This window comes from Terrapene carolina, unplaced genomic scaffold, assembly GCF_002925995.2.
Source record: "Terrapene carolina triunguis isolate 2854851 unplaced genomic scaffold, T_m_triunguis-2.0 Scaffold89, whole genome shotgun sequence".
Classification (NCBI taxonomy): Eukaryota; Metazoa; Chordata; order Testudines; family Emydidae; genus Terrapene; species Terrapene triunguis.
The window spans coordinates 2,910,965-2,924,498 of NW_020664440.1; the positions used below are offsets into that span (position 1 = coordinate 2,910,965).

A 13,534-nucleotide genomic window follows, 5' to 3' on the forward strand; every position below is an offset into this window, starting at 1 on the left:
ACCCCCTGCCTGTACCTCGCACCCCAACCCCCTGCCCTCAGCCCCCTGCTGCACCTGCACCCCAACCCCTTGCTCTGAGCCCCCTCCTGCACACCGCACCCCTCCCAAACTCCACTCTCCCACCCACACCCCAACCTTTATGATGTTCACCTTTAAAAAAATAAAACAAAATAAAATTCCCTGGGTGCACACCCTAATGAAATGTGCTACGCACGTCTATGGTGTAGGCTGTGGAATGGACTCCCACTGAGGAGAAGTATGACCATGGAACTGACCACTCCCAGCACTAAATGCAAACTCAACTTAGTTTTCCCTCAATTATGTCTTCAAGTACACATCTCAATACACAACACACCCATTCACTCCCAAAACGCTACTCAGATGCCCTAAAGCTCTCTCTTTTATTCTCTTGATCCTGGCAACCCCTTCATTCATGCAAAGAGACTGGTCCTTTGCTCATGCATGTGGTTGTCTTCAATGAGACTCCTTGCATCAGCAAACACTCCTGTCACAGCTAATGGTTTGCAGGCCTTAAGTGGCTTTTGCAACATTGAGATAAACATGTCATTCGATCAAAGTTTGTGAAACTTAGCATCCTGAGGTGGCTAGTGTGGAAGGAAGTATCTTAAAGCATTGCTGAGAACTAGTACGGGTGAAAAACATGTGCAAAGCACTCCCAAGATGTGCAAAAAGGAAAGTTTGTGCAGTTGATTATGGTCTCTAGAGGACAAAGCAGCTTTTTTTTGGATACTTCATTTCTACAGTGAACCAGAGAAGCCAAATTCGCTGTCAAGTTATTTTGATGGGGTTTTTGAGTGGAAAATTGTATCATTTTAAAGAGTAGAACATTGTTTTATAACAATGTACACTTCCAAAATTAATTATAGTGAATCAAATTAGCAGTGCGTAAGGAGATAACTGAAAGGGGAAGCCCAGCTGACTAGAGGAGAATAGGAACACGTGAGAAATTATGGGGAAAGAGAGGCCAATTAGTACAGGAAGCCTCATTTTCTTTCAGCGCTTATTTCACACGCACATATACATACCTTTCCTGAGGCCATGTCATTATTTTCTGAATGGCATTGGCCCCCTCGTCTGGTGTTATTGGCCCATGTTAATGGTTCCTTCTGCTATTGAGTGCTTGCTCACATGCTCCTGTTTCAGTTCTTTGCTCATCCCTCTCTATTGTGTTTTTTGCCTAATTGTATCTTGATCTGCAACTGTAAAATACACAGCTGCTCAGAATTCTTCAGGATTTTTTAAATCTGGAAATTAGAAGTGATATTCTGCACAAAAAAGCACGATTCAGTCTTAACATGTAATTGCTGATATTAACCAACAGAACTTTGATTTGCCATGTTGGAAGCGTCAACAAATACTATTTGATACAAGATAATGTATTCACTTTCCACCTCTGTCATCAACAAATTTAACATATTTCCAGTTGGTGCTTTAAACTGGGTCATGAGCATAGCTTGAAAACAATATAGATCTAGACCCTGACCCTTTGATAGGAACTCCTCCCTATTCCCTACGGGGTTACAAAGCTTCACACAAGTTTGCTCACAAGAGGGCTTTATAGTGAGATCATGTTATGCATTCTAAACCTTATTTAGTCTCAATATAGGACTTCAGTGCTTTGGTTTTCAGAACAATCTTCACCGGGGCTGAGGTTACAAAAGCCTTTTGGGGATAATCTCATTAGGATAATTAAACATCTGTGTAATTCTCTTTCTCCATATGTGCAAGAATTATTAAGTTGTATTTTCATGTGACTCTTGAGCTGTTTTGCGTGGCAAATTGTAGAAGCATACAGTAATAGGGTTTGAATGCTGGTAAATGGAAGTACGGGATTACACGAGGAGATCTTATTCAGAAGAACAGTGTGAATCCTGATTACTTGACATTATAGTTATGGGTCATCAGCATCAGTTTATTAAATAATGAAATGGCACATTTAAGTGTTATAGCAGTCAATAGGAATAAGCACTGAAGAAATGCCTATAAATAAATAAGTAAAAAATTTTTGGCATGATGACATTTTAAAAAACATTTTTAAAACTTCTCACATTTCCACACTTAGAATGACTGACATTATCTCTGAGTGCTATTAACTGACCGTTCTGTATCAGCTTGTAGTCTCGTTTACTCAAAGGAATGACTGACAATTGCCTTTCATTTGAATGAGTGGATGATATGAGACAGCTCTGCTCGGACAATGACATTTTGTTGGATTCAGAACATATCTATTGTCTTGGTTATCTGTATGTAAAATTATATGACAAACAGAACTTTGTCTCTGCGCTGGAGGTTTATGCGGTGTCAAGGGATGATAAAGGGGAAGTTTTAGCAAGGCATAGGTAAGGTAGGTAATATATTGCCAGCAACTATTGCTTATTGTGACAAGTGGCATTACTTTTGGAGAATAAACATTTTTATATTCTCAGGGAGAAAGCTTTAGAGACTAGAATTTTCTGACTGTAGGATTTCTTTCTCCCATTGACCTTTGTCAATAAATCCCCGTGCCAAAGCACCCTTTGTTGTTCTCTCTCTCTCTCCAATTTCCTGTGCCAGGTCCTGAAATAGATGAAAGTGCTGAATAAGTGTTTCTCAAGAAAGTGATTGTTATGGATACCTACACCCTTCCGCACACTGAGAAGTGGATTTTGAACTGCCTGAGCTCATGTTGTGTAGGACTTCCTGAAGCAGATATGCTATTATAGTTTTTATTCCTTCCTACTGGGATGAATTCCAAGCCAGTAAAAGGCAAACTGAATTAATTCAACAATGACATATGCCACTGGAAACTGTTTACATTTCTTAGCAAAATTGGAGTTTCCTCGTCCATGTTTTTTTTTTATGCTGAAGTAAGGCATATACTGGGCACAGTTACAACGAGGATACATTATTTGTTCTACCACTGCTCAGTGTTCTCAGTTTAAAAATGAAAGATTGAAAGGGTGATTTTTGCTAGAGTGCAGAGAAGTATAAAGCTCTGTATCCTTCTTTTCAATGTATCAGTTCCTCAACGTTTTGTTCATGTTACCCAGCATGCTGTCTTTTAATCTGCTTCTCTTCCCCTATACTGAAGAAGGCACCTGCTGGCAGTCCAGATGTACTGCTAAAGTCTTCTAGCATCAACAGTCATCTTATAGCAACTTTCGCTGATGTTTTTATTGCAATTCACTCCAAATATCGCTTAAGCAGTGAAAAACACTTAGTTTCTCTTCAAAACCAAGAAACTAGTTTTTTCTCTCTAGTGGCAGATTGTTGCTTGGCCATTTCCACTTGGAATCTCAGCCCTGAGCATCAATGAATTGTGTTTGCTATTCTACCTTTTGACATATTAAGCTCTTTCTTCTTTTCACATCTGTGGCAAGACGGGTATGAGAGGTCAGATAAGCACAATCTCCCCAGTAGAATAAATAAAAGAAACATCATGAATATTACAAAAGTATTATACTGAATTGCGGTGTGTCAAAACTCTAAGTCAGGCTGTGTTTGCTAAGGAATGTGAATTATTTCGTGCATTTTTTTTAATATACATTTTTATGCCGAAGCGTAAGGAGAGGATCATGTATGGAACACTCACCTTGTAGGAGAGAAATGAAGTAATATTCTGTCTGGCATGGGGTTGCCGGTGGCATTTCACTTTCCTAGTAAGTTTTAATGGACCATATGTTTTAATTTGCTCTTCTCTACCACTCTGATCAATAGTACTCCCCCCCCCCCACACACACATGAGTTGTGATGCTTAGTTTTTTTTAAAGCAATTTGAGTTCCGCTGATGAAAAGATTTTTCTTGCTCTGAACTACTAAATGAAATCAAATGTCTTAATAGTGGTATATTGTTAGTGTATTGCAATGACTAAAGCATACAATGTGAAGCTTTCATGTATTGTGCACACATATTTTAAATAAAAACTCTGAATAATGTGCCTGAGACAAGTTAGCGCAAAGCCGGTGCCCTCTGCAACCTTTATTCATTGAGGTTAGAGACTAGGAATGATACTGGCTACTCATCTCTCTTGTGATCAATTCTGCACTCAGTACACGTTCACTTCCCCCCAAACATCCCTCTGATTAGCACCTCATTTAGGCTTGCCTGCCAAAGGGCATTACCTCCATCAGCCTACTTCTTAAAACTAGAAAGATTTCTTGCTGGGCTTGCAACAGCCTATGGTCTTGCTCTGTTTTCAGCCGTCTGGCAAAAGCATTTACAATTAACCTTTACTTCCATGTTGTTTGAATTTTACTCCTGCCTATGGAGGAGTATAATCTAAATGCTATTAAAATAGAGTATGACTTCATATTATGTGACATCCAATTATCCGTGTTTTGCCTACCTATGGTGAAAAGGCAATTATGTTTCTCTGGTAAGATTTGCTGCTGTATCAGAAGAGATCATAATACAATATGGAACAAGAGCATGGAATTGCTCTAGTCAGAGAAAACACATGGCGGGGTGAGGGGGAATGAACAAAAAGTCAAGTGTGTATTTTTCCATCTTTGTTCAGATCTGAAGCCATTTACAATCTTCCTTACCCTGCCGCTTCTTACTGACATTTGTGGAACAGCCAGCAGGATGTTTAAGTAATGCAAAATGAATGACAGAAACTGCACCCAATAATTTTTCACTTAAGCTGTTGTGCAAGAAAGTTTCACTTTTCAACAGGTTGTGAATTTGCACAAGGTAGAGGGCTTTTTGAAATACGGAATGGTCCTTAAAATGTAAGTTCTTATGGGGCGGGGTCCCTCTTGTCATTATATGTGTATACAGTTCCTAGAACAATAGGTCCCAATACCTGACTGAGACCTCTACTTTTGTGTATGCAAGGCCCTATCATCCTCGTGTTATTTCTGCTGACTCATCCTGATATCCGCTGCCAGGATCTTGCCATAGTTTTATTTTATATAAAACCTGAGAAGTAAGGATGTCCACAGTTAATTGCAACAGGTTCCATCTATCCACCCACTTCAGTAATCAGTGTTCTAAAAGTACCTTCCTATGTCCTAACTCAACAGACCTTAACAATTCACCGAACATTATGATGTGCTACTGGATTGATAACATGTTGAGGTTTTTTCTAAGTGCAGTTATTACAAGAGTGCATACATTGAAGTACATTTTACACAGAGCTTTGTAAAAGAGTAAAACACATTCCCTGCCCCAGAGCACTTACAAATGAGGGGCATGAACCTGCAAACTTTACTTACCACGCGGAGCTCTTAATTCATTGACCTGGGGGAATGACTTCTGATGGTAAGAGTAACACTTGGATCCTGTTTGCAGGACCTGGCCCTAAAATTGTGAGTAAGTTAAGATTGGAACTAGGTACAGTAGTAGAATCTAGTTGATGCATTGTATATGCACCATACTTTCATGCTGTAATGCTTATATAAAAGTGAAAGATTGAGCGACACACTTTTTTGAATTATTTGATTATTTGCTCACATCATGTGAACTGGAGTGTAACTGGAGTGATGGCAGTTCTAATTCTGTGTATAAATGTAGCCATTGTAGCATCATTCTTTTTACTGGTACTGATGATGTTCATTATATGCTTACTGTACAGCAGACAAGAATAGCTCGAGTATGGCAACCAGACCTTCTCCTGGCAAAATGGAATGGATCATCCCTCTGATTGTGGTGTCGGCCCTGACCTTTTTGTGCCTCATCCTCCTTCTTGCCGTGCTGGTTTACTGGAGGTGAGCCTTTACATTGGGAACTGATTGTGATTGAAAAGAGTGTTGGGAGTGTCTTTTGAATATTTCTCTGTATTTTTTATTTTACTGGCTGTGACAATGATGGATGCATTAGATATCTCTAGAGGTGTTAGGACAGCTGTATTGGTTAACTACCCGTATATACTTGTTCATTAGCCTGTTTGCTTATAAGCCGACCCCCCCCAAGATGGATAGGTAAAAATAGCAAAAAATTGTATGACCCTTTCATAAGCCAACCCTATATTTCAGGGGTTGGCAAACTTTGGCTCCTGGCCCGTTAAGGTAAGTCGCTAGTGGGCCTGGACGTTTTGTTTACCTGGAGCGTTCACAGGCACGGAGCCCCTCAGCTCCCTGTGGCTGCGGTTTACCACTTCCCGCAGCTCCCATTGGCTGAGAACGGCGAATCCATACCTGCTGATGCTCCAGGTAAACAAAACGACAATGTATTAAATATTCAATTTAATGATTCCATAGAGTTTAAAATCATCAGATTTTGGTGTAGACCCATTTATAAGCCAACCCCCGCTCTTTGATGCGTCATTTTTTTACCAACAATATTCGGCTTATGAACGAGTATATACAGCATTTCAAGTGTTTCAGGTATTGATTTTCGTGTCATGAAAATGAGATTAGTGGTAGCAATAGTCAAAACCACTTGTAGCACAGACTAGTGTCTCCTCAGTTACCTTTCCTTAAATAGCTGTAAGAACACACGTCAATCCTGACCTTCGGGAAAGATGGTCTTGTGAAAAAGGCCCATTGAACTGGGGCTCTGAGTTCTAGGCCTGTCTTGGCCACAGCCTCCCTGTATGATCTTGGACAATTCCCTTAAGCTCTCTGTGCCTCAGTTTCCCCATCTGTAAAATGAGGACAATAATCCTTGTCTACCTCATAGCAGTGTTTTGGGGATTAGCTCTGTAATATTAGTGAGGGGCCCAGATACTACTGTAATGAAACGCATAGTAAAGCCTATGGGAATAAAATACAATAAAAACAAACCCTTCAGATTGCCTCTTCTGAAGAGATCCTGTTGGTTAGGCCAAGTTGTATATTGGTTTAATGATGGGGATGATAGTTCCCCCATGAGGGAACTAGGTTTAGCATCACTAAACTCATCTCACTTTAGACCTAAAACAGATTTGATTCTAAGCATCTTTCTAGATGTACCTGAAGCCACTGCATCTTTTGTCTTCTGTTGAGATGAAGTTATTTGATGGAGTTTACTTTAGCATGTACTTCTGTGCAAGACAGGCTCTGAGGAGAGACCCAGGGCTTTTCTGCTCTGGAATTTACCATTTCTTTTCTAGAAGAGAATCTGGATCCTGAAGGACAGGAGGGATGACTAGTTCAGAAAGCCCTGGAGTGCCTGTCCAGAAAGGAAAAGTTTAAATAGCAGGGCCGGGAAACAGCAGGTCTCTACTGGTTAAATCTTTGCCATCCCAGTCCAGAGCTCCAGAGCTTTCAGACCCACTTGCTGTCATGGGGACCCAGATGTTTAGATGGAGTAACCATCTAATGGGAAATGGGAGACCGCTGTTTCCAGGTTCTAGCACAGATCAGCGGTGTTGGATTTGGGTGCAGTGTTTATCGCTGATGTCAGTAGTATCCGTGTTCATTTTGGTTTGGGTCTGTATCAAAAGAACTTAAGTTTTCACTGTTAGTCTTTAAAACCATTTTTCTTCAAATTGTTGAGCACAAATTTACAAAGGATTAACCCAGTACAAATGTCAATATTGATTAATACAAATAGTTTATTTCAAAAACAGTTTAAATAGGGCATGGGAGGGGTAGTATCATTAGAAATCCGTGTATTTTAATCATCTTCCATAAAGAACCAATTTAGGAGACTACCAGTCTATCTTCTAAAACATCTTTGAGCAATAATTAATTGGCCAACTTGATGGATCTGGAAGTTCAAACAAATATTAATAAATAGGCAACAGTGCTCCACATTAAAATCTTTTCAATTAACGGATGCAAATAATTAACATTACTATGAGGCTATCATGAATACAGTAGTAACATTAATTAGTTAAAAGATTAAATTGTAAGACGCCAGTGGCACCCACGTAGCTGGCCTTTCTTTCATTGTACATCTTCTTTCTAAAATCTGTCCTATTTTTCCTCCAGATACACAAACAAAGAGGCAAATTTCTCATCCATGCAACACCATTGAAGTAAATGAGGTTCTACAGGCATAGTATGATAGAGGGTAATATTTATCTCACAGTGATTTAAAAGGCCCTTCTCAGAAAAAAGCCTTTGAGATTGAAAAAAAATCTTAATAGGAATCATCCAGGAAAACGGTTGCATGGCACTGGGAGATTACCGTATATCCGTTATTTGGGAAATGTTGGTACTTTTGGTACAATTTCACTAATGAACTGTGAGGAGTAATTGAGAAAACTAGTGTTGGATTTGCTGAAGCGGTAGCAAAAATTTGCTCTAAGATATACGGTGGAATTGCAGTACCGGCTCCATCACCAATATCTATAGAGCAACTGTTAGTAAGTGCTTTTAATGGAGATGGCTATATTATAGGTGGCTAAAATTAAAATATAACTGAGGTTCAACACATTATCCTTAAAATGTTTCAGGTGACTTTTTAGGAGATTTAATTTGCTCAGTAACAACAAAAAACTACATAGAGGAAGGAAGGAACATGGGGAAAGACCTTAATTGAAACTCAGTTACTTATTTGATAGCATAAAGGCACAGGAACTAGTCTTTGTCTATTCTATAATTTGCATGAGTAATTAACCATTTGTTAACAGGTTAATAAGAATTATGAAAACCAGACATTAAACCCCATCACAACAATGGATAGCCTCTCTATGTATATAATCTATACTGAAAACTCAAGGAGATTCAATATTACTTTAGACATGAAAAATATACATTTGGACCTCTACATGAAGGATAAATATATGAATATAATTAGCAGTCTAAAGATATTTATGACCAAATATAAAATAACAAATTTGGAGTCAATAACCAAACCAGAAGGGTACACATTAGATGTTAACAGTCATGCCATATATGCTGAGTAGGAATTCATTTAAGATTTTGTGTATGAAAATCCTTGAGACTATGAAACTAATATATAAGGGCAATAGGAAAGGCAAACAATGATATTTCTGACTGTACAGAGCATTGGCAGTGAAGTGGTTACACTTCATTTTGAGTGCCCTTTTCAGTTTCTTCACTTTCCTTAGGAAAAATAATGTATTTCCATTGGTCGGCATTTAAAATAAAACAAAGCCACCCATGCAATCTAATCTAAAAGTTAGGAAATTAAGATAAACTGGGTCTTCAGAAAGAAATACTTAAAGTGAAATGGGCAACATATGGAATAATTTGCTAAATAAGGTCATCAAAGCAAATAGCATGAAAATGAGTTTGAGACAGATTTTTCAGAGTGGGAAACAAGCTATTGAACTATAAGCACAAAAAGCAGTTAAGGAAAAATAACCCTCAAGGGGACAGACGTGTTGGTCCATGTGGTCTTTTCCTGTCCAGCAATTCTTTGTTCTTGTGTGAGAAAAGCATTAGGAAACTCCTACCGAGAATTAGAAAATTCAGAAGAGACATGGATTACCCTTTAGCAATGCATTTTGAGGGTAAAACAACTTGATATTTTCACTTTTGGGCATTTGAGATCCTAGATGATTTGAGAACAGAGGTGACATAAATAGAACATTGAAGCAGAGCAAAGCCTTCTGATTGTTTGTATTGTGTTGACGCCCTAGCATCTAGAGGTCTAAATAAGAAGTTAGATTTTTTTGTTTGTGAATATATATAACAAAATTAACTCTGTTCTGATCCTTTGCAACTGTCATTTCATGTTCTATAAATGAAATGTTTCATAATATGTAGATGTAAGGGAACAGTTTGAAAATTGAAAGAGCAAAAGACAGTCTCTGTTTTTCTAAGTTTTCCCCACCTTTTAAGGTGTTGAACTTCAATATAGTATTCAGTAGAAAATCTTTACAGTTGGAGATATTTGAGTGTGGTTTGTCCACTTCTGTATGAGATTCTTGATTTGCAGGGGCAATTTGTGCTTCCTACTCCCTTTGCCTGAAGGAGATTGGACAAATGAAGACTGTGACATGATTGATCTTAGAATGAGGAGGTCACTTTATTCTCTCTAGCACTGCTACCATCTGAAGTCATGAAAAGATATTGCAACACGAATCCAGCAATTTTGGCCTCTTTTTTACACTCGTTTTCTTAGTCTTAACATTTTTGGAATGAAGCTGCAATGCAAAGACGGCTGTGTTATTTTTTGCATTATTATAGGGGCAAATAAAATGTCAGCATAATGAGGCTGAAAAAAATCCCATTGCCTGATACCCCAGAACAATGAGCTGGTAGCTTCCTCAGATATCCATAGGACAACCAGAAACCCAATCTTTGCATTATAACAGATTTGGCTTGAAACTTTACTGGCGTTGGTTGTGAACCTCTGGTTGCTGGAGTAGGAGGAATGAGAAGTCCATCATTTAACATTTCACTTCTGTATACCTTGGTTCACATCTTTATTCACATTTGAAAATGAGTTTGGCAATCGGATCTTTAGCCCCAGTGGACATGATGACTGGAATGTCTGGTCACACAAGGTCTAAAACAAGACGACTTGTTTTATGCCTGGAATGAGGGGCATTAGTAGAGCGGCAAAGGAAAACTAGCACAGTACTTATCCATACTGTGCTTGGATTAGTAGTACCCCACTCCCGCTAAATAAAGTGTTTGTTCTAGTGGCTGTTAGCATAGGAATGCTGAAGGAAGGTGAGAGTCTAGTTATGAACATATTCACACTGGTGTGAAGGAAGGATATCAAGACAGTTGGTTGCTAGTCACAGAAGTACTGATGGGAACAAACCAAAAGGTTTGGATGTGCTTATGTGTGCATAGGTTCCTTTTCTCTGGGCTTTGAGAATTGACCTCCAGACCTCTGTGTGTGTGTGTGACTGTCCACTTACCTTTTCATATAGCAAACCAATATGTGTACCGTGCTGTGCCCTGATATGGCATGAGACATGTTTATGGTTACACAGCTGATTTCAATGAACTCTGTTGCAGATTAAACCTTTGTATGGTGGTACTTGGATTATTAATCATTAGAACTGTGGAAGTAAGCCGGTTACTTGATGTCACCAGTTCTGCATGTTGATACCAGAATGCTCTTTTTACTTCTGTTTCATAGATGAGGAGGGAGATGGCTACATTCTGGGAACACATGAAATATTTAGACGTGCAATGAGTTCTTGTCTCTGAGTTTTGCAATGAAAAAAAAAGACATTTCATGTGACTGGTGACCTTTCATTGTCAGATGTTTTTGTTTGTGACTTTTATTCAAAACAATACCATGCTATAGAGAGTGGTTTAAAAAGGGTAAAATACGCAGACACTATTAAGAAGCAATTAACATTTTAGAGTTTTAGCCAACAGCAATTTTTAAATAGGAACTAAATTATATCCATTTCTCATTTTCAGCTAAGAGGAGGAAATTAATTCACAAGTATAGCTTGAGAGTTTTCTTGTTTCCTCTTTTCAGTGGATACCATAATTCACCTTTGAATTATTGCAGTTGTCAACGTTGTGATCCTGAAGACAAAGCAGGAACATTGTACTGCCTTTCTTATTAAATCAAGCTGTTTATACAGTGCTAATATGTTTACATTCAGGAGGGATTTCTGGAGCAACACAGCTGCTGCCTGTCAGAGAGCAAAGCAAGCTTTGCAGTGCTTGTTTGTAATCACCTGCTCTTTGAGGTAGATTGGGGGAAATGATTTTAACTTCCTTGGGCAAAAGTTGTATAGGAACTTTTTTTCTGTCGTTTTTTTTAATAGCATCCTTTAGAGTTTAACAGTGAGTCAGGAGATCTCGGTTCTCTTTCCCACTCTGTCATTGATTGATTGTGTGACCCTGGGCAAGCCACTGAGTGTTTGATAGCAGTACCATAGAACTCAATGGCAGAGATCTCATTGACTTCAGTGGGAGCAAGATTAGGCCCTTAATGTCTCAGTGCCTGTTTCCCAACTGGTGTATTAGGCCTGGTCTACACTAGGCTTTTATGTCGACTTTAGCGCTGTTATATCGAATTAACCCTGCACCTGTCCACACCAGGAAGCCATTTAGTTCGACATAAAGCTCTCTTTAAATCGATTTCTGTAATCCTCCCCAACGAGAGGAGTAGCGCTAAATTCGACATGGCCATATCGAATTAGGCTAGGTGTGGATGGAAATCGACGGTAATAGCTCCGGGAGCTATCCCACAGTGCACCACTCTGTTGACGCTCTGGACAGCAGTCCGAGCTCGGATGCTCTGACCAGCCACACCCCCGGGAAAATTTGAATTCATTTTCCTGTCTGGGCAGTTTGAATCTCAGTTCCTCTTTGGACATCGAGGGGAGCTCAGCAGCAGTGGCAACGATGCAGAGCTCTCCAGCAGAGATGGCCGTGCAATCTAATAGAAAGAGGGCCCCAGCATGGACTGATCGGGAAGTCTTGGATCTCATCGCAGTGTGGGGCGATGAGTCCGTGCTTTCAGAGCTGCGCTCCAAAAGAAGGAATGCTAAGATCTACGAGAAGATCTCCAAAGCCATGGCAGAGAGAGGCTACAGCCGGGATGCAACGCAGTGCCGCGTGAAAATCAAGGAGCTGAGACAAGGCTACCAGAAGACCAAAGAGGCAAACGGACGCTCCGGATCCCAGCCCCACAGATCCCGTTTCTACGAGGCACTGCATTCCATCCTTGCTGCGGCCGCCACCACTACCCCACCACTGACCGTGGACTCTGAGGATGGGATATTGTCCACGGCCGGTTCCTCAGCGGACGGGGAAGAGGAGGAAGGAGATGAGGAGGACGAGGCAGTCGACAGCGCTTACCAAGCTGATTTCCCCGACAGCCAGGAGCTCTTCATCACCGTTACAGAGATCCCCTACCAACCCTCCCCAGCATGTAACCTGGACACAGATTCAGGCGAAGGATCAAGCGGTAAGTGCTTTAAACATATTAACCTTTATTTTTTACAAAACTTGAATATTAAATACTAACAACAATCTGTGAATCATGATTTCTTCCCCCTGGGCGCTTAAGTAATCAGTAACAACTATTTAAAAACAAAAATCAAATAGTGTCCGGTTCTGCATGATTGTGCTGCCCAAGCTGCTCCACTCTTTAGTGCCTGCTACTGCAGCTATATTAGAATCCTGTCTATATATCCGGGGATAGAGCAGTAGTCCTCCACGGACATCTCCACAAAGCTCTGCTGCAGGTAATGGGATAGCCTGTTCATCAGGTTCCTGGGGAGAGCGGCTTTACTTGGTCCTCCGAAGTAGGAGACGTTCCCGCGCCAGGAGACAAGCAGGTACTCCGGTATCATTGCCTTGCATAGCATGGCGGCATAGGGCCCCGGTCTCTGCAGGCTTTCTCGAAGCATCCGTTGGATCTCGGTGTCCGGGATGTTCATGAGAGTTATGTCGCTCATGATGACCTGCTTTGAATTAGGTAGGGGACTGTTAGTATTGGGACTGCTTGCAACAAGTTCCTTTACAGAACTGTGACCGCTGGTTTACAGCCACGCGGTGGGGGCGGGAGAGGGGCAGCATACAGGGATCTTTCCCTGGCTCATCCGCGAGGGGGTGGGACAGGGCCAGAGTTCCTGCTTGGCCGATTGCTGGCAGCACAGACTGGCAGTGCTTTCAATGTGAAAGGAGGCCAGTGGTACTCCTACAGTTTTAAGCAGCCACAAGTCTACGGCTTACCATGTTTGCCTGCTACAGAGAGTACTGTGTCCTGCCC

General features: G+C 40.5%; 1 protein-coding gene across 5 annotated transcripts in view; it reads left to right on the forward strand.

Annotated features, from left to right (window-relative positions):
• Nucleotides 1–13,534, forward strand: part of PTPRG (protein tyrosine phosphatase receptor type G) — a 592,097-nt gene that overhangs the window by 488,545 nt on the left and 90,018 nt on the right. For 4 of the 5 annotated variants that reach the window (XM_026650229.2, XM_026650227.2, XM_026650230.2 and 1 more), the window contains exon 13: nucleotides 5,577–5,709. In XM_026650229.2, the coding sequence (XP_026506014.1) occupies nucleotides 5,577–5,709 (133 nt within the window). The remainder of the gene's footprint in view (nucleotides 1–5,576; nucleotides 5,710–13,534) is intronic. The other variant, XM_026650225.2, reaches the window with a different exon arrangement.